Raw genomic sequence first — 23,024 nt, 5'->3', positions numbered from 1 at the left:
ACTGCTTTTGTGCTCCAGGGACACAAATATCTAAAACTACCAGATAATATACATGAGTGTTGTGATCAGCAGTGTTTAAGTGGCACAGAAACAATAAAAGTGGCGGCAATACACTTGAACAGATTCATAAACACTAAACAGAACTGATAAAATGCAAACAAATCTTTTTTCAAACCAGTTCACTGAACTGAATCATCTGAACGAACTGATTCACTAAAATGAATCCTACTTCGCATGCAAGCACAGAAGCGTTTTGACATGTTCAAGTAGTTTGATACTGGAGAAAAATAGTGTTTTTAACATGTTGATGTCAAACTCTACAAGAATCACTAGTTTCCTGCACTATACACTGCCTAAACAACTGTCTTTTCAGGCTGCCGTATTCAGACAATGCTTCACACGCAGTTCATCCAGACACACAGATATGCAGAAATGACTCCCAAACGTCATTGAGCGGAGCCTCAGGACGGCGTACCCACTGGAGGAGTGAGTTTAAGTGAGCTACTGAAGTTAAAGCTGTGAAAATAACCACTGTAATGCTATAAAAGACGATCCAGCTGTGCCACAAATCACTCTGCCAATTCACCTCCTTATAACACACACAAACCACATGTGCACTTTACAGCATTATGAGTTCTTCTGCTGACATTAAATACAGCAATAAGCCACCAGAGGCCATGAGATACAGAACTGTTACTTAAGAGCACTTAAGAAGAGCCGGCACACTGAATATAAAGCACAGAAAAGCAGCTACAGCAATATGATCAAACATCGATCCATGTTTTTCTAGAAATATTTACATGTATCTACAGCTCATCCAAAAACTATTCTATTCTATTCATCTATGCAAATGAGGCTTATTAAGAACTGAATGGGATTGACAAAAAAAATGTGGGCGTGTTTGTGCAACAATGTTTTTTTTTTTTTATTCCAAAAATGCAAAATGTGAAAAAAATGAAGGTTTGCAAAAGTAAAAATAATATTTTTTTAATCATTTTATTTAATTTAAAAATAAATACATGTGCATGCTATGTAAACAAGGCCGTTCTATTAACACTCATTTTCACTTTCAGGAGATGCATGTAGTATTTGCAACACTGTTTAACCGTTTAAATGTTGATGTGTTTGTGCGTCACCTGATTTTCTGAATTCCTTTTTCTGAATTTGAGTGAATTGCATGCTAAAAAAAATGCACACAACACATGCAAATACAAATTAATCAGTGGGCATAATTCATTCTTACTGAATATATTCTCACTCAAAAATGTGGGCATGTTTGAGCAATAACATCTTTTTTTAATTGTAATAGTGCAAAATGTGGGAAAAAAGAAAGATTTGCAACAGCAAAATAATAATAATAAAAAAATCCTTAAAATAATGCACACAGCACATGCGAATATTATGTCATCAGTGTGCGTAACTTGTTCTTACTAAATACATTTTTACAGAAAAATGGGTACACTGTAAAAAATGACCGTGAATTTAACGGTAAAAGACTGTAAAAATGCTACAGTAAAAACCTGTTAAATGGTTAACGGTAAATTCCCCTACTATATACGGTGAAAAACTGTATTGGACATTACATGTATTAACATTATATCAGTTAATGAAATTACGGTATTTAACTGTAAATTTAAGTTATAACCGTAAAACCTAAAACGTTGCTACCGTATTTTTTACGGTAAATTTCCGGCAACCACAGCTGCCGGTTTTTTACCGTAAATTTTACGGAATTTTTTTTACAGTGTATGTTTGTGCAAGAATAGTTTTTATTCTAAACAGTAACAGTACTGCAACAGTAAAATTCAAATAAATAACTTTTTTGTGATTTTATTTAATTTATAAAAAATATATTTTTTTCTGCATTCTACATAAACAAGGCTGTTTTATTGACATTCATTTTCACTTCAGAGGAGATGCATGCAGCATTTGCAGCACTTTAACTGAGAAAATGATTTTAGGGTTATTTTTGTCCATTTGTCAATGCAAACTCCTGCTATGCAAATGAGGCTTATTATGAATTGTGCATATCCTGATTTCCTTTAACGAATTAAGAGTGAATTGGATGCTAAAATACACACACAACCCATGCAAACACAACGTCATCAGTGGAAATCATTCATTCTTACTGAATTCTCTCTTTTTTTTATCTCTGGAGATAGTAAAACAGATATTTGTTTGATGTTTTTCCACGAGGGCTGGTGAACATCAGTGAAGTCTTACCGCAGGTGAGCTGCTGCTCCTGAAGGCTGCGCAGCTCCAGTCCATGAAGACGAGCCGGATACACGCATACGGATTCATTCCCCACACGCACCGCCTGAGATCTGATCCACGACAACAACCAGCGCAGCTGACAATCACAGAACAGATAGTCTGTGCCCACGTGCCTGAAAAACACACAGCCACAGCACCTCCATCACTCACATTCACTCATATCATCCTGCAGGAGAACAACATCTGAAAAACCCCTCTACACTCTAAAAAATGCTGGGTTCAGCTTGTTGGGTCATGTTATTGGGTTGTTTTTCATTTTTTACCCAGGTGCTGGGTAGTTTTCTGTAACTAAGTTCCTGGGTCATTTTTAACGCTGGGTTATTTTTTTCTACCCAACCGCTGAGTTGAGCCTGTCTCCGATGAAACAACCCAGCTGCTGAGTTACAGTCAGAGCTTATTGAGTCCTCTACGCCTCAACGCCGGCGATTTGGTGCACTTCTTCAGCGAAATAAAGGATTACATACATTTAATTCCATTTATAAAGTCTTTACTGTGCTGTAAATTATATTATTTTGCGCAATGCAACAAAAGGACGAGATGTCAGCTGCGTCAGCAGCGGTTGTTTCGCGCTGGAAACGCCTTTTGCCTTGCATAACATAAATGGATTTTATTCGTTATAATACTGAGTTTAATTTAATTTGATGTTAAAATACGTTCTCTAACCTCAGTACTGTTTGTTTATGGGCAGGTTTTGGAGTCAGTCATCATGGCATCTTTCAGCTACGAGTGAAACGCGAGGCGGCGGTCTTAAGTTCGCAGTTCCCGCTCAGATTTCGGCGACACAAGATTTAGCGCTATTTTAGTGAAAATCGATTACGGAGAACAGTTGAATACACTTAAATTAAAATGCTACTTTTAAATGTTAGATTTTTTATTTCTAAAATCCTTGTTAAACGAGTTTAAATGTACGTGATATTGTAAACTATGCTGTATTCACCCAAATAAATTCAATTTGTCTTGTATTTTGTCCATGGGTGTTCTTGCTTAGTAATAAATGTTCATCTTTTGATTATTGCTCACTATTCTGTGTGTGATTTTTAATTTCCAGCCCGTTTTAAACCAGCAATATAATATTTTTAAACAATAGTTGACTTAAATAAAACAACCCAGCATGGTGGGTAAAAACATTTAACCCAATCAGCTGGATCAAAATAACCCAGCATGTGTTCTGTCCAGTATTTACCCAGCGCCGGGTTGCCAAATAACCCAAGTTGGGTTGTTTTTAACCCAGCATTTTTTAGAGTGTACTGTCTTCTGTAGAGCTGCATTACTTTTATTCTCATTAATTATTCTGCCGTTTATGAATAATAGCAACCATCTAGTTCCTCTGCATTACTCTGACTGGACTGACTGAGTTTCTGATCACTCTAGTTAGGCATCGTATGCAATAGAAATGCAATTTATGCAAAAAAATAATAAATAAAAAATCCAATATCATAAAAACAATTACGACTACAGCAGTGTTCCCATTCCATGTGTCCAAATAAACAAAATAAATGTAATAATTTACTTGTGGTTTCGAGACAACAGATTCTGAATTAATGTAATAGTTAAAAACAAAATTACTACAACTTTAAATAAAATGAAAGTGAAAACATATAAAATTCAATTCAAATTATTAACAAAACCATGAAAATATCTATAACTTTAACTAAAGCTGAAGTGAAAACAAAAAAATATAAAATCGGATCACGATTCATGCAATCCGCGAAATGATTTGCAAACCCAATTGGAAGTTCTGATCTGAATCTATTTGCGAACCAGCTCCAAAGATCCGATCAAATGATTCACAATACACAAAGTTCTGATCTAAATCAAATGATCCGCACTACGAAGTCGTGATCTGAACAATGATTTGCAAACCATCATTTCAGATCAGAACTCGGAGCACAGACTGTGAATCATTCAATTCGCGAAATGATTGGCGAACCCGCTCAGATGTGCTGATCTAAATGAAATGATTCGCGAACCCGCTCCGAAGTGCCGATCTAAATTAAATGATTCGCGAACCCGCTCCAAAGTTCTGATCTAAATTAAATGATTCGCGAACCCGCTCCGAAGTGCCGATCTAAATTAAATGATTCGCGAACCCGCTCCAAAGTTCCGATCTAAATTAAATTATTCGCGAACCCCCTCCGAAGTTCCGATCTAAATTAAATGATTGGCGAACCCGCACCAAAGTTCCGATCAAAAGTACACATAGCAAGGTTTTGTTGTTGTTATTGTTGTTTTTTATAATACATAAAAAGAAAACAAGTAGATAGAATAGAAAACTTATAGAGAACATTAGTGTTAGAGGGTCTCTTTTTTTACCAAGAAAGAAAAGTCAGAAGAATAGAAAAAGAATTGTGAACATTTTTTAAATAAAAAGAAAGCAAGTATTGTAAAGAGTGCAAGAGTTAACGGATCAAGTGTTTTGTTTATACAAATAAATAAATAGAAAACGAGTAGATAAAATACAATAGAGAGTCAAATAAAGATCGAAGAAATGTGTTTTTAGCCCATTCTTGAAGATGGCTAATTAATTACAGCATTGATGGCCATTAATAACGAGCTGCAGCTCAAAATACATGTTAGATGGAAACATTGTGCATATGATGGAGTTTGTAGCTTAATTCACTATATTTGAAATAGTTTGAGCTGCAGTTCAGTTGCTGATAGTTCAATAGAAATCAGTTGAAAGCATCCAGTCTCTCAGACCATTGATGTGAATGTTCAATTTATCAGTATATATTGTAATAAATATTTAAGAAATGATTGTTGAATCAGATTAGTCCATATAGAGTGATAGTCGATGTAAAAAGAGCAAATGGGAGAAGCAGATGAACACAAAACAGAACAACATAAAGTTAACTTTATTATTCAACTGAACTGTGCTCGTATGTTTTAAACACTTCTGTTACCTTATATGTGTGTAGGTGTGCTTGTGTGAACCAATTAATTTGTGTGACTTCATAAAGTTAATAAAATAAGTAAGCTAATATAATAGCTTCAATAAATGCTCGTTTTGGACTAGTTTTTTGAGCTCTGATATGTACAGTAGCTTTTCATAGTACAGTGTTCCTCATATTATGACCCATTTAAACAGTAGAAAACAGTGCAGAGATCTTACAGCGCTCTGAGAGACGGGACATGTGTGAACAAACCCTCCGGCAGCGTGGAAAAGATATTCCCAGACAAATTCCTGAAAAACACACAGACGTTACACACAAACCTATCCCACAATTCAAAACTCATAGCATTAAAACAGAGCTAGAACGATCTAAATTAAATGATTTGCAAACCCGCTCCAAAGTTCTGATCTAAATTAAATTATTTGCGAACTCGCTCCAAAGTTCCGATCCAAATTAAATGATTCGCGAACCCGCTCCGAAGTTCTGATCTAAATTAAATTATTCGCGAACCCGCTCCGAAGTTCCGATCTAAATTAAATGATTTGCAAACCCGCTCCGAAGTTCCGATCTAAATTAAATGATTCACGAACCCGCTCCGAAGTTCCGATCTAAATTAAATGATTTGCAAACCCGCTCCAAAGTTCTGATCTAAATTAAATTATTCGCGAACCCCCTCCAAAGTTCTGATCAAAAGTACACATAGCAAGGTTTTGTTGTTGTTATTGTTGTTTTTTATAATACATAAAAAGAAAACAAGTAGATAGAATAGAAAACTTATAGAGAACATTAGTGTTAGAGGGTCTCTTTTTTTACCAAGAAAGAAAAGTCAGAAGAATAGAAAAAGTATTGTGAACGTTAGTATTGGAGGAACATTTTTTAAATAAAAAGAAAGCAAGTATTGTAAAGAGTGCAAGAGTTAAAGGATCAAGTGTTTTGTTTATACAAATAAATAAATAGAAAACGAGTAGATAAAATACAATAGAGGGTCAAATAAAGATCGAAGAAATGTGTTTTTAGCCCATTCTTGAAGATGGCTAATTAATTACAGCATCGATGGCCATTAATAACGAGCTGCAGCTCAAAATACATGTTAGATGGAAACATTGTGCATATGATGGATTTTGTAGCTTAATTCACTATATTTGAAATAGTTTGAGCTGCAGTTCAGTTGCTGATAGTTCAATAGAAATCAGCTGAAAGCCTCCAGTCTCTCAGACCATTGATGTGAATGTTCAATTTATCAGTATATATTGTAATAAATATTTGAGAAATGATTGTTGAATCAGATTAGTCCGTATAGAGTGATAGTCGATGTAAAAAGAGCAAATGGGAGAAGCAGATGAACACAAAACAGAACAACATAAAGTTAACTTTATTATTCAACTGAACTGTGCTCGTATGTTTTAAACACTTCTGCTACCTTATATGTGTGTAGGTGTGCTTGTGTGAACCAATTAATTTGTGTGACTTCATAAGTTCAATAAAATAAGTAAGCTAATATAATAGCTTCAATAAGTGCTCGTTTTGGACTAGTTTTTGAGCTCTGATATGTACAGTAGCTTTTCACAGTACAGTGTTCCTCATATTATGACCCATTTAAACAGTAGAAAACTGTGTGTGAGTGTGAGTGAGTGTGTGTGTGTGTGTGTGTGAGTGACCAAATGTCTCCACAAGGACAGTAAAACCTGAAATTTTTGACATTGTGTAGACTGGCCTGCGGTCCCCACGAGGGAAAAGCATTATTAAAAATAGTAAATGATGTTTATCTGAAAGTGTAAGAATGCAAAAGGTTTTCTGTAAGGGGTAGGTTTAGGGTTAGGGGATGGAAAATATCGTTTGGTCAGTATAAAAGTAATAGAAGTCTATGGAAAGTCCCCACAATTGACAGAAACAAACGTGTGTGTGTGTGTGTGTTGTAATGAGAAACATGCGCTGCTGTGGTGCAGTGGGAGCGGCTCGGTTCGGTTCAATGCTGTAATCATGGGTTGGGAACTCTTAAATTAGCGCTGAGACCTGCCGCTTAAATTATACGCATCCAGCAGCCTGGCACACGCACATCCACAATCAGCCGCTCAAATCCAGCAATCAGTGTCACATTAAAGGTCTGCATGGCTCCTGCGTCTGTACGTCGAGATGCTGAAAGCCTCTTCCCTGCAGAATGAACCTTAGATCGGCTGCAGCTCTCATTCTCAAGAGTGCTGCTTAAAGATGTGAGCTAATATTCAAGATGTAGAAGTTTCAAAACACTGAACGATTAAAAACACTTTTTTCAATTCGCTATTCGGTGGTGCTTTCGGATCTGGTGATAGCTACATTTCTGGTTCTGCTGTTAAATTTAGGCCTACTACTACAAAAAAAAAGTCAAAATGTCCATTTTTGCCGAATGACTTCGTAAACACAGTTTAAAAATTCCCAAATTACCGTAAAGAGTTGGTTTACGGTACGGTGTCGTTTTGCTTTTTTATAGAAATGAAAATAATTTAAGTTCAGTTGAAAAAAAATTCTAAACTGAAAGCGTCTGCTCTGCTTAATACTGCCAGGGTTGCCAGGTCTGCGTGAGTAGAGCAATGACCATATCCCAAATTTCATAACTCAAAATGTCATTTCCATACCTAAAATACATATTTTACAGTCACTGTTATGCACATTGATCATAAAAACAGCTCAAAGGTTTCCTACCAGCAGAGGCCCCTGGGCTACAGCGTTACAGTAGCGCCCCCCCTTCCCTAGATAACTTTTTTTTTAAGCTTCCTGAAAATTATGTAAAATTTCAATTTTTTTCCCTTGTTGATATGCCAGTTAACATTCACGACACTGTTCTGCGTGAAATGTGAATATAAGTGAATATGCCAATTCATTCTTTGCCAGAAGGTGGCGCTTGTGGAACAGTTGCATAAAGTAAACATTATGTTATTACAGGCATTATACGGAGGTAATATGAAAAGAAAATGCCATCAAAACTTTCCTGGCCGAAATGTGATTTTACAGGTATGATTTCAACACCATAAATTACATAAAATATTCATTATTCATCATCAGTAGATTGGAACAACACTTGGCAAGTTGTCATAAATGTGAGCTATTTGGTGATTGCTAACTGCGTTTTTATTTTGAAGCGTGCCGTGCTCGCGCTTAATTCAATCATAGCCGTTCAAAGTTTAATGATCACATTTAAACAATAGGATGATTCCTATTCTTCCATCCCCAGATTTGAGATTGGGACTCTGAAGCAGCAACACAGTGACTGAATCTACAGTAAAACCTTCGGTTTGGGGGGCAAGTCCTGATCTACAGAAAATGATTTGCGATACGCAATCTTTTGTTTACAAAATGCTGTTGTCACTGCTGCAAATTCCCATATATTCAAATAATTATTCGAAAAAGCACGTCTTTCCAGTGTAGGCCCCTGCATTAATGCGCCCCTGCCTACCAGCCTCCTTCGCAAAACTTAACATCTAGTGCAGTTTGATCGTGCTAAATATTTCAATACGATTGTGTGCAGTTCGCTCAGGGTGGGGTCTCTGCTAATACGGCAGTGTCCACCAACCAGGGGCGTATAGCAGCCATTTTAAAAGTGGGAGGGGAGGACAGCTGTCAGGTGATGTGACCCTCAAAGGTAAACAAATGATGTACATAATGTACAAAGTAAGTACATTCATGTTAGCAGTAATGAAAATGATCAAGTATGATAAGATAAGTATTTGGCGCAAAACAACTTTGCTTTATTGGGAAGGGATAATTCTACTCCGGACGCGAGCAGCACGACGCGACAAAAGACAGCAGAACACAATAATCAGTTATGTCTCATTTAGCAGACGCTTTTATCATTTAACACACACTGGCTCCGGCGCAACGTGACGAGGTACTTAACGGGTTCTATTGTCTTTTGTTGCGTCGCATCGCTCGTTACAGTAAGTTAAATCATAACATGGAAACTTGATCGCGTGGTTCGTGTCATCGCCACATAACACATACTTAAATTGTGTGTTTGAAAAACGAACGTAATCTGCTTTTTTCTGAGGTGCATTTTACCCCAGACCGCCAAAGAGTAAAGAAGTGAATGAATGAAAGAAATCGCGAGTGCAGCAGGAGATTTTAAGCTTATGGCAGACGCGCCCAAGAGATGATTCGCCTTGTGATTGGCTGAATGTTAGTTCACTCAAATCTAAGTAACAAATCAGAAAACACGGGCCTAAATATTGGTGGTGGGTCAAAAAAAAAAGTCAGATTTGACTGATCACTGGTGGAGAAACAATGCTGGAGGATTTGCTGCTCAGCAGATCCTGAGCTCACTGACAAATATCTGATCTTGTAAGATGTGGAGATGCTGCAGACGAACTACGAACTACGGACAGAAGACTATTTCGACTCAATTCGATACCCGCTGATAGGCAGCTGAAAAAAAAAAGTCAGATTTGACTGATCACTGGTGGAGAAACAATGCTGGAGGATTTGCTGCTCAGCAGATCCTGAGCTCACTGACAAATATCTGATCTTGTAAGATGTGGAGATGCTGCAGACGAACTCCGAACTACGAACAGAAGACTATTTCGACTCAATTCGATACCCGCTGATAGGCAGCTGCTTTCAAAAGTTCCCGTTTTTATTTGTGTTCACGCTCTGTAGTCTGAAGACCGTACAAAATGTGTTGAAATGTTCAGAATTTTTATTTAGCTGTAGAAACATTTATAGAGGCATTGCAGCATCTGATTAGGTTTTCAAGCACATTTCCAAGGTCATAATCATACTTACAGTCTCCTCAGAGCCGTCAGGCCATGAAACGCGCCGGGGGCAATTCTGCTAATGAGATTACTGCTGAGATCCCTGAAGACAGACAGAGAAAGAGAAGAGAGATTTCTATTTCAAACAAATGCTGTTCTTTTGAACTTTCTGTTCATCTGTGAATCCTGAAAAATAAAATGCATCACGGTTTCCACAAAAATATTGTGCAGCACAACTGTTTTCAACATTGATAATAATCAGAAATGTTTCTCGAGCAGCAAATCAGCATATTAGAATGATTTCTGAAGATCATGTGACACTGAAGACTGGAGTAATGATGCTGAAAATTCAGCTTTGATCACAGAAATAAATTACAGTTTAACAGATATTCACACAGAAAACAGATATTTTAAATTGTAATAATATTTCACAATTTTACTGTATTTTTGATCAAATAAATGCAGCCCTGGTGAGCAGAAGAGACTTCTTTCAAAAATATTAAATTTAAAAAATTTTACCAACCCCAAACTTTTAAAAATGTATTTTAATGAATTCATTAGTAGTATTTGAAAAACAGATGAAAAAAACTGTTAAGAAGGAGAGAGATATTTGATCTATAACTAGCAAGTTATGAAATCCACACTTCCAAACATACAGAAACACATCAAACCTACGGAAACCTGTTTTTGGCACAAATATTAAATAAATAAAAAATCTAATTGCCACGGTTTCCTCGCAATTCTAAGTTCATATCTCACAATTCTGACTTTATATCTCGCAACTCTGAGTCAGTTTATATCTCACAATTCTGACTTTTTTCTCAGAATAGTGAGTTTTAATCTTGCAATTCTGACTTTTTTTTTATTTATTTTTTTTAAAGTTTATATTTCACAGTTCTGTTTTTTGTTTCCACCACAGAATAAAAATTAAAAAAGGTCATTGCAACTTTGTCTTTTATATGACAATTCTCTTTTTTCCTTTTTTTTCTCTCAAAACTGCGGGGGGAAAAAAAATCAGAATTGTGAGATAAAATGTTGCAATTATATATTTTTGTTTAATGTTGTGGTGGAACTGGTCTTCTATACAAAGCTCAATGCGTTCAACTCTGACCGACTGTCTCAGACCAAGTGCACTAAAAATACATGACGCGGAATCAGATTGTGACTCCTGACTTTCCTCTGAGGCCAAAACAAACTTCCTGAAATTGTGTCCCTGTGTTTCCCGTGTCTGAAGGCAGTGACAGGAATCTGAAGGAGGACGGAGTCAAACACTAGACATCTGCAGACCGTCAGAAACACGCAGGAAAAATGTCACAAGACAGTCTGACCTTTCATAATCCATCTTTCTTGGAAGATCGGACGCTTCTTCTCTCCTGTTTGTAAAGCCAGAAGCAACAACTGAATGTTTCAGGAGCTTTTCAAGAACAAAAATACCCTTAATATGTATTTCAAATCACTCGTCTGGTTATAAATCACAGTTCTCTGGGCTTCTGGATTGATTAAATGTGGTTAATGTGAAATATTTAAGGCTCAAGTGTGACGGTCATTACTGCTGATAAATGGCTTCTCTCCGGCTCTAATGGTGTGTGACTCCAGAAACACTTCTGTTCAGCGCCTTTACACTTTTCTGTTTTCCAGAGCTTGAAGGAAAAGAGTTTGCATGCCATCTTTCATAAGAGTTTAAGGCCTTAAAAGTGCCATCAGTCGATTGATCATAATGCAAACAAATGCATAATGCGTGTGTCATGCATATAGTGTTTTAGACATTTGGATGTCTAATTTAAACTATTTATTTCTTCTTGAAATTTGGTGTCTTCGCATGAATGTGCATGCGAAGTTTCAACACACAGATGTGTTTGGGAAAGGCTGTACACACTTGGTTACATCAATGGTGTTCAAATCGACCTCCACTGATTTCTATACAACTCACCTCAAATCAACACTTTGAAAAACAGCAAAAAAGCCAGGTAACAAACAAAAAACCTTTATTGTAGCTTGTCAAAGAATGAAACTGAATGAAATGTATGAAAACTCATCTTCGTAATCATCCAGGTAGAATTCGCTGTTTCTTCTGCTATTTGAGTTTCTCAGTCAAAAACTGGTTTTGTTTGTTTGTTTTTTTGGATCTGAATTACTAGTCTGTTTCTGCACTGAATATAAGCATGAGAAACCCATTTTATTCTCACAAGGTTTTGAAAACAGACATAAGAAAAAGGCAGTGGCTATTTACACCACATACAAATAGCAATAAATACTATTTACACCAAGTACTATTAATGTTGGATACTATTTATATTTAGTTGTAGCCGCTTGTAGTGTGCAAACTGTCACTACAAGCAGTCACAAAAAAACAAACAAAAAACATGAAGGAAATGTCTTTATGTTATGTCTGCGTAGCTACTTTTAAACAAAAATATGTGGGTCAAATTGACCCTAAACTTGAAGGGTGTATATATTTGTAAGTTTATTTACACAGTTTTTTATATATATTATGTATTTATTATGGCTGTCAAATTTATTTATTTATTTCAAACTGACTTTTAACATGAAGGGTGTAACTATTTTTAACACAACATTTATTTATTTGTTTATTTGTTTGTTTGTTTATTTGTTTATTTATTTATTTCAAACTTAATTTTAACATGAAGGGTGTAACTATTTTTAACACAACATTTATTTATTTGTTTATTTGTTTGTTTGTTTATTTGTTTATTTATTTATTTCAAACTTAATTTTAACATGAAGGGTGTAACTATTTTTAACACAACATTTATTTATTTATTTATTTGTTTGTTTGTTTATTTGTTTATTTATTTATTTCAAACTGACTTTTAACATGAAGGGTGTAACTATTTTTAACACAACATTTATTTATTTATTGTTGCTGACAATTTTATTCATTTATTTATTTATTTATTCAATTAACATGAAATGGTGTAACTGTTTTTAACACATTTATTAATTTATAAATAAAAATATTATTTATACATTAAGAAATCAATTTATTTAAATATTATTTATTTATGTTCAAATTGACCCTTAACATGAAGGGTGTAAATTTTTTTTTTTTTTAACACAACAGGAGTTCATATTTTATCATACTTCATATTTTCTGACAAGCTAAAATAGAGGTTTTCTGCCTCATAAAGCAATCAAAACTAACAAAATAGCAACAATATATAAGTGCAAATGACAAGTCTTGGATTTATATAATATATAGTGTCGATTTTGTGTGAACTGCATTGAAACCAATGGGGTTCAATTTGACCCCAAGACAATAGTAGTACCCAGATTTCAACATAATAAGGGAGTTAATATTATCTGCTTTATTAGTGTTCCTTTAACTCATAATAAACAGGAGAAATTCCTAAGAGACCTGGCTTCATGTTATGCGTCTCCAGCTGCCATGACTCACAGGGTCGGTCAATTACTGCTGTAAAGCTTCTCAAATTAAAACCTGTTTGACATCTAGATGTTTCCCTCGTGTCTGCAGTGACTTTACGGGCTTTGTAGAGAGCTAAACTCCTGACAAACTTCACCAGTCACACCTAATATTTCACCAGCAGAACATCTACAGGAGAATCCATTCATCCTGACCTAAAGGTGGCAGCACACGACACTAATGTGTAGATTTACATATCCTTTCTTCTTCCAGTAATAGTTTCTTCCAGAACGTCCCACAGGAGGAAGGCGATTAATGGAGCAAACGAGCGGATTAACCGAAACTAACAAACAGCAGACTCTGCGGAGAGCAGAGCTGAACGCCTCTCATTAGTGAGCATTAGTGAGCGTTTTAATGACTTCACTAAAACAGCACGTTATGTTGAGAAAGCACTACATATTTAAACTAGCTGTTGGGAAAGATGTTCACAGCGACTCTAGATGGGCTTCTGTAGAGCGTCAAGACCTGTCAAACGTTACAAAACACAAAGAGAAACAGAAATGAAGATCGCAGAGGAGGCGGGGTTAGGGGCGGGGCATCAGGAGCCAGACGGAATCTGATTGGCTCCTTCAGTGATCCTGATCTGTAAAATGATTGGTCATGGAAACACAAACATTATAAAATAACAACTGCACACGGTTTAATCCAGATTTAAAGAAGGTAAAATTATGAGAACAGATTTTTCATTGTCCGCATTATAGACATTCATTGTTAAATGTCTCACATTGGGCTGATTAACAGTATTTTTATCTCATGTTTTAATTATTGACTGACAAAAGTTCAAATGTGTTTTATTCTTAAATTAAGTGTATGATTTCTGAAGAATCATGTGACTGAAGACTAGAGGAATGATGCTGAAAATTCAGCTTTGATCACAGAAATAAATTACACTTTAACATATATTCACATAGAGACTTAAATTGTAATAATATTTCACGATTTATTCTGTTTTTGACCCTCGGTGAGCAGAAGGAAAAAAATGGTGTTTTATTAATTTGGCTCTCCTTTAAAAATGTTCAACTCTTAGATATAGTAGCAATGAGATTAAATGGAGAACAAGTGGAGTTTTAAGTCTTCTGCTTCTCAGATGTCTCTCCTCTAAAGTTTCAGCAAAGATCTCAACAATCTTCCAAAAGTCTTAATATGAACTCAAACATTTCTCATCAAATGATCTGAGCTGCTGTCCACGTTCATGTTACAACTCTAAACCTTCCCTGCATTGCTTCAGTGGAGAGTTTCAGAAGAGACAAAGTTAATGCATGATGTTTTCTAAGCTGAACGAGCAAACGGCGAGCAAGCGAACAATAAAGCCTTCCTTTGGGAGTGTAAAATAAAGCATTAAATGGGCTGTTATTGTGTAATGAGTTACTGGAAACGGTGTGTGTCCTACAAACCGGGCCAGTTCTCATCAGCCTAATTGTGACTGTAAATAACGATGCTATTCAGAGACAAAGAGGAACACACACTGGACGGTAGCTGCTGTTTTGAGTTGGGACGGGTGTAAAAAGGTCACCTATGCATCCGCTGTGACATCCCCGTCTGGAAGTGCACTTCCTCCGGCCGTTTCCTGCAATAACAGGCTCAGTCATTATGAAGAGTGGAATGACCCTGATTTATGCTGGACTGATGATATATCAGAGCGCTTCACTGCTAACTGAAGAAGGGAAATCATGTACAACATTACGTGTGATCGCAGTCTGAGAGTTTTCTGTTGTTGACATTTCTAATTAAATTCAGGCAGAAGCTCTGAGCTAAAGTCAGCATGCTGAGAGCGAGAGCAAACGCTGGAAAGATCCTGGCAAATGTTGATTTATTTTGTTGGAGTTAATGCTGATGATTCTAACGAAATATAATGTGTATTGCGTGGTTTGACTAAATTAAAAGCAGAACAAACAAACATCTGCATTCACTTTAGAGATTTTATCATGAACTCATCTTTAATGGCTATCCATCTATCTATCTATCATCCATCCATCCATCCATCCATCCATCCATCTATCTATCTATCTATCTATCTGAATATCAATCTATCTATCTATCTATCTATCTATCTATTCATCCATTCCATCCATCCATCCATCCCATAAAGACCCTTAGATTACGTTATTTATATTTTGTTTGTTTGTTTATATTTATTTATTAATCCATTCATTTAAAAAATAATTATTATTTATTAATAAAGACAATTTATTTATAAATTTATGTATTCATTAATTTATATTCTTATTTGCTTTTTATTTATTTATTTAAAATTAAATTAATTTAGAATGTATTTATTTTTAATTTTTATTGACTGTCAATTTAATTTAATTTAGTATAATTAATGAAAAAAATCAGCCAAGTAATAGACCAAAACAAACAAACAAAAGCCATACGTATCAGACAACAGAAGACATATTTTTTGGTTCAGGAATGTTAATGTTAATATCAATTGAAATTAGTCATATAACAAAATGAAATTTGGGCAGTTAAAGCATAAAATCTGCTTTCACTTAAGAGATTGTATCATAAATTCATATTTGGCGGCTCTGCTATGTTTAAACTGACCTTTAAAAACTAAACCAGGTGCTTTTCAGTATAATTAACAATTTGCCAGTGACCCAATTAAGTGATTTAAATGGTAATAAATAAAGGCACATGTTTCCACTCAGTGAATCCATCCATCATTTCCTCAATTTGCGAAGCGTTAAACCAGCAGCTGCTCTCAAAGAAAGCATCAAGATAAAACCCACCAAAGCACTTATCAAATGGTATTTGAAATATAATTAAAACAAAGTTTACAAAAACAACCATGAAAACCACTTTGTGTTTCTGTAACAATGAGATCATTTGAGTCACTTTTGTGCTACTAGATTAAATCAGCGCGAGTAAGGCATAAGCTAATGCGATCATATCTAAATCACTGCATTAATAAAGTGCTGACTAGCCTTAAAAGCCTGCAATAAATCAAATACACTTCCAAACAGAAATTTCAGTTCATGAAGAGACGAAAATATTCGGTACACTATTTTTGTTGGAGAAATCCTGTGTGTTTTCTCAGGTTCACAAAACGTTCAATGCACAAATGCAGTGTCCTTAAATCTCACACTGCCGAGAAAACTGCCCTAAAAAACACACAATGGACCCTTTTCACAAGACTGTGACGTCATTTAATTACAAAATAAGGTAATACTTTATTTTAAGGTGTCCTTGTTACACATGTTACATGTACTTACTATTATAACAACAATAAATGATGCATAATTACATGCAAGTAACCCTAAACCAAACCCTCATCCTAACCCTAACCATATAGTAAGTACATGTAGTTAATTCAGTCCTTAAAGTCCCCATGAAATCAAAATTAAAGTTTTTTGGGTGTTAGTATCAATATGTTAGTCTTAAGGTTATCTATAAGGCAGTGTGCTCCAAAACAGTGACAAAATTCGCATTTAGAAGATATAAGCATTCAAAGCTTGCAGTTCGTCACTTCCGCCAAAACGGCTCAACGATTTTTTTGACGTCACATCGTACTTCAGCTTCTCATCAAACTTTCTGTCCAATCAAATGCTCTCTAGAATCCGAAGCGCCCGCCCCCTACACTATAAAATAGACGCTGAAGCCGCGGCTGAAATCGGTCACTTGTCCACAGAATTAGTATTTTCTGTACAGTGAATGGCACGTAGTGCACTATATAGGGGACAGGGAACGATTCAAACAGTGTAAATATGCTTTCCATTGAGGAAAAAAAGAAGTCTGGTTTGGCGCTGTGTCACGCTAACCACCGCACACACACTCTGCTCCGGTCCAGAGACTCGATAGCACGGAGCGGATCACATGCGCGAGTCGCTGCAGACCACAAAATGTATCGGAGCTATTTGAATTCTACACAGAATGCTATATTTTATAGCAATATGGATGAGATTGTGGCTGGCATACCCTGTCAAATGTGGCTTTACGGAGCTCAACGGCTCTGAACGGCTCTAGCCCAAACTGTGATATAAACGAACGCTATTGGCTATTTTAAAAAGGCGCGGGGCTGCTTGATCTGTCCCGCCCTGTCTTCCTGTTTCAGTTAAAATGACGTCAACACAGAGTAACGCTGCGTGTTTCTAAGCATTTCAGGGGACCTTTAAATGTATAATTACACTGTAACAAGGACACCTTAAAATAAAGCATAACCCAAAATAAATGTAACTATAATCTGTTACAGTTACTGAGAACACATGTGTAATTAAATTACAGTTACTAATGAAAAGGTTAACGATTACAAAGAGGGTTACATCTGAATATTTTCACACACACCCACATACAGATTTATTGACAAGATATTTTAGTTTGTCTTGCATCAGATAACATTTTAAGCTGTCATGTGGTCATGTTACAATGTGCCCCTCAAATGTTACAATGTACCCCACCTACGGGGAATGTTGTCACATCTCTCTTCCATTGTTTGAGGGTAAATAAAGAAAAACGTATACATTGTAATTATGAAACAAAGCGATATATTTGTATTAGACAAGAAGTGAAACTACTGTGGATAAAAAATATATATACTCTGAACCCCCTGTGGATTTACACAAACTGAGTGTTGTGCCCCGTGCTCCCCTTCATTATAGCGCGTGAATATGCACATGAATAAATTAATATTTAAGTTCCATGATACTCATCCAACCGCTGCTATTATACTGATATTAATAATACTTTAATATACTAATTCCTCTGAAAAACTGTTGCTATTATATATTATTAATATGAATGCATTATTACATAAAAGCGTCTGCTAAATGACTAAATAAATAAATAAATGATAATGTTTTAAATTAATCTAACTTTAATATTTTAAATGCACTCATGCCACCAGAAAACGGATGCTATTATATATATTATTAATGTTTATTATGTTAATATATGAATATTCATTTAATATACTAAATATACTTATCCCAGTGAAAAATTGTTGCTATTATACATTGTTAATATTAATATATTATTATATTAATTTTGTTATTTACTTAGTATATGAAATATACTTATCCCAGTGAAAAATTGTTGCTATTATACATTGTTAATATTAATATATTATTATATTAATTTTGTTATTTACTTAGTATATGAAATATACTTATCCCAGTGAAAAATTGTTGCTATTATACATTGTTAATATTAATATATTATTATATTAATTTTGTTATTTACTTAGTATATGAAATATACTTATCCCAGTGAAAAATTGTTGCAATGGTTTCCAGCAGCTACTTTGACAAATGCTGTAAATGCATATAAATGCTGGAATCACACACAGCCACATGCATGAACGTGTCTGACACAAAATAACCGTGCTGCCCTTTGCATGAGCTGATCTGATGATCTGAGTCTGGTTTGACTCTGACTGAAGGCAGAGCATCAGCAGCTCGATGCAGCGCGTCTGGACCGACGATAAGAGCTCGATTAAAGGACGAATCAATCGCTGAACTCAGTCAGGGTCAAAGGAAAGACTTCTTCACCTCCTCACAGACAGTGCTCAAACACAACACTTCACATTCTGCCATCATTCACTGATCGCATCATTGCATAAATTACAATATATTACATTCATATAATTATAATTAAAAATACTCATTTCACCAGAAAACTGTTGCTACTATATATTATTAATATATTAACATTACTTTAATATATTACATATTCTTCCCACCAGAAGAATCGCTGCTATTACATATGAACATTAATATATTATTAAATTAATTGTAATATATAAAGCATATTAAAATACATTTATCCAACCAGAAAACTGTTGCTATTAAATTATTAATATTAAAATATTATTATTATTGTAATATATATTTAATATACCCCCAATCAATATTACCATATTAATAATACAAATTATATTCATATAACTTTAATATATTAAGCATACTCATTTCATTGAAAACTGTTGCTACTATATATTATTAATATATGAATTACTAATTATTACTAATATTAATAATTAATTACTTTAATATATTACATACTTATCCCACCAGAAAAATCGCTGCTATTACATATTAACATTAATATATTATTAAATTAATTGTATTAATGAATTTATCCAACCAGAAAACTGTTGCTATTACATTATTAATATTAAAATATTATTATTATTGTAATATATATTTAATATACCCCCAATCAATATTCCCATATTAATAATACAAATTATATTGATATAACTTTAATATATTAAGCATACTCATTTCATTGAAAACTGTTGCTATTATATATTATTAATATTACTATATTACCATGTATTAGTAATATTAAAATGAGTGCTGTCAATCAAAAAAATTTACTAATTAATCACACTTTGTTTTTTATTAATCACGATTAATCCCACTTAACATTAAAGTTTTTAAAAATACTTTTGCATTGCAATAATTTCACATTCGATCTTTAATGTAGAAACAACATAAAGACAGTATATTTTTAATATTTGTATAATGGCATCTTTTTTTATGACTGAAGGACAGTATCACTGATACCAATACAACTGATGTCTCTGGGAAATTATTTTTTCCCATAATATTTAACCATTGACTTTAGCCATCCAACATTACAAGAGCTATCAATTTTAACATTTATTAGACCACTTAAAATAACTTCTAATTTAAGTGAACTTAAAACAATCTTCACATAAACCCATTATAATAAATATCATATTTAGTTACCTGTGCCCTTCAGCAAGTAGAAAATATACAGAAATTGAATAAAGTTATCAAACACTAAATTCTAAATTAAATACAGATGAATCCTTAAAGCTACAAAAGTTATTGATTTCTTTGATTAATAGCTGCTGGTTATTAGGTTTTTAGGCTGCTATTACTTTAAGAGCTGCCGCTGCTGAACGTGACACGGATCTGAAACGCATCTCTCTTTACCTTTTCAGACCCACTTCAGGTCTTAAAGTCTCTATATAGTATTAATATATTACTATATTAATTGAAACAGAATATATTAATATAACTTATATAACCATATTAATATATTAAATATACTCATTTCACCACAAAACTGTTATATATACATAATACAGTATATATCTCAATCTCATACATCTGCTCATGATGCGCATACGTAATTTTAATGATTTAAAGGAACAGTGCACCCTAAAATAAAACCGGTCCAAATAAAAGCGGCTCTTTAAACACGCTTCAGGCTTCTGCTCAGGATATCTGGATGTATGTGTGCAGAAACACAGACTTTACACCTGATAATCACCTGGAACCAGGAGCAGATCTGGAAAAACATATTTCTGCTGATGGATGGGCCTCATTTCATGTACTTATTGATATATACGTGTATATATGGTTTCTACATGACTAAGAGCCAATTCTCCCCCGTATTATCATCTCTACACAATATATAACCAGATGGAAAAGGCGATTGCACTCACAGTCTCTCCAGAGCTCGCAGGCCGAGGAAAGAGTTATTCTTCAGCGCCGAGATCTTATTGTTGCTCAGGATCCTGAGGAGACACAACAACACAAACCATAAATACAGAGCAGGAGGATTTACACACAAACCGTCATCTTTACAGCCAGCAGCAGATTTATACGACTCTAAATCTCCCGTCTGCTTCATATCGTCAGCGTGTTTGTGGTCAGAATGGAGAAAACAAAACTTCCCCAGCAACACTTGCTCTGGAAATTAACTTGCTGAAGGGTTATTAAGGCATTATATTTACATTTATGCATTTGCAGACTTTTTTTTTTCAAAGCATACCTAACATTATATTAAGGTGGACATTTAATTAATTCATGCATTGCCTAACAATGACCTATGACCTTGCTATTGTCAGTGTCACGCTCTACTACTCTACAGAAATACACATTTACTTTGATTTTTATATATATATCAATGTATAGCGACAATATTTGTTGTGTATAGTTCGACAAAAGATGAATGTTCAGAAATATTTATTTTAGCCTTTTATTTACATATAAACATTGGTTAATTCCGGTGTTATTATAGTTAACTAAAACTAAAAACATTAAAAACTGCATTACTTGAAATAAAAAATGTTAACTGAAATAAAATAAATTAAAATATTTTAAAAAAAAACGTATTTTAGCTTGCTGCCAAGGCAACATTTCAAATTTTTGTTTAGTTTAATTTGTACTAAAATAACTAAAACTGAAATAATTAATAAAAAAAACACACACACACACACTCACACACACACACACACAAACACACACACACTCACACTCACACTCACACTCACTCACACACACATACATTTTCACTCACACACACACACACTCACACTCACACACATTCACACTCACACACACACACACATTTTCACTCAGATGTCTGTCCTCATTTGTCACAAAAACGCGCACACACACACACACACACACTAACAGACACACACACACACATAATGAAGGTCATGTGTGAATGTGAATGGAGTTCATGCAGTAATGCAGCACACATCACCTCCGTCACGCATGCATTCAAACCACTGATCAGACAGTTTCAGACGCACACGGCCTTCAGGACACGCCAATGATGAAGACAACACGCTTACAAAATAATTAGGCCTATAAATAAAAATGAGAGACAACCCTCAGCAATACAGATGGACACAGGTTATACAGGTGCTGGGAACTATTTCTTTTAGGAATAATCACATCAGGGTTATTAGGTTAAAACAAAAATCATAAAGTAAGACAAACAAACAAACATAAATTAATTAATTAATTAATAAAAATAAGCTGAGTTAAGTGAGGTATATGTAATTAATATTTTTTGTTATATAATATATAATATTTATTTATTTATTTAGCTTTTTAATTAATTAATTATCTATTAATTAATTATTTTTATTTACCGTAATTTTAATTGGCTTCAGTATGCACAACCTATTGGTAAATCAATGGTAGCATATTTCACTACCTAATAAAATTTGAATAATTAATATTATTAATTGTTATATAATATTTTTAAATATTTGATTAATTTTTTTATGCTATTTTAATTGGCTACTGATTTGAAATGCATGCACATACTGCCCTATTGGTTAATTAATGAATTAACATATTACTAATTAAAACACTTCCTGAAGCACTGAAATTAGTCTAGAAAAATTAGGTAATGTGGCAAGAATGTCACGACTTGCACTAATAATTTCCAGAAGATGCCTTGTCAAAATATAATTTTTGTATAGCGTGTGAAAGCTGTTGTGATGTGTGAAAGCAATTAGACATCTGAAATGTAATATTTTTTAACAGAACCATTTATACAGTTTTTTGAGACTCCATCTGCTGCAGATTCAAGCGTGTTTTTCCTCCGTGTCTGAGCGCATGTACTGCGGATGTAACAGTGAGTTCAGTGTTTGTGTGTGTTAAGCGTGTTGTGTGTGTGTTGTGTGTTAAGCGTGTTGTTGTGTGTGTCACAAGGTCATTCGCCCCCACACGCCTGTTTCAGGCCTCTGTCTAACATCCAGGAAATGGCAGGCAAAACATAATTGTACATTATGTAAACAGTGCATGCCGAAACTCCAGCGACCTTCCAACTTTCTATTTACAATATCAATTATGTTCTTCAAGGATAAGCAGAGAGAGAGAAAGAGGGACAAATTAAATATTGTCTTTCTCGGACCGCCGGAGCAAATGGTCTGTGTCATTGAGTGTGATTTAATCCAGCAGCTAAAGGTTATGAGTC

General features: G+C 34.5%; 2 protein-coding genes across 2 annotated transcripts in view; both read right to left on the bottom strand.

The window, feature by feature from the left end:
- LOC107750141 (adhesion G protein-coupled receptor A3-like) overlaps positions 1–5,511 on the bottom strand; it is a 134,447-nt gene extending 128,936 nt beyond the window's left edge. The window contains exons 1-2 of the mRNA XM_016565408.1: positions 5,387–5,511; positions 2,224–2,387 (exon numbers count right to left, since the gene is read on the bottom strand). Coding sequence (XP_016420894.1) covers positions 2,224–2,387; positions 5,387–5,511 — 289 coding nt within the window. The remainder of the gene's footprint in view (positions 1–2,223; positions 2,388–5,386) is intronic.
- A 1,677-nt stretch (positions 5,512–7,188) lies between these two features.
- Positions 7,189–23,024, bottom strand: part of LOC107750140 (adhesion G protein-coupled receptor A2-like) — a 37,824-nt gene continuing 21,988 nt past the window's right edge. Inside the window, exons 2-4 of the mRNA XM_016565407.1 lie at positions 20,749–20,820; positions 9,921–9,992; positions 7,189–7,369 (exon numbers count right to left, since the gene is read on the bottom strand). Coding sequence (XP_016420893.1) covers positions 7,189–7,369; positions 9,921–9,992; positions 20,749–20,820 — 325 coding nt within the window. The remainder of the gene's footprint in view (positions 7,370–9,920; positions 9,993–20,748; positions 20,821–23,024) is intronic.

The sequence above is a fragment of the Sinocyclocheilus rhinocerous genome, unplaced genomic scaffold, assembly GCF_001515625.1.
Source record: "Sinocyclocheilus rhinocerous isolate Xijiao unplaced genomic scaffold, SAMN03320098_v1.1 scaffold1822, whole genome shotgun sequence".
Lineage (NCBI taxonomy): Eukaryota > Metazoa > Chordata > Actinopteri > Cypriniformes > Cyprinidae > Sinocyclocheilus > Sinocyclocheilus rhinocerous.
Note: the sequence above shows the minus strand (reverse complement) of the source record. Positions and strands in the feature narration are given on the sequence as shown.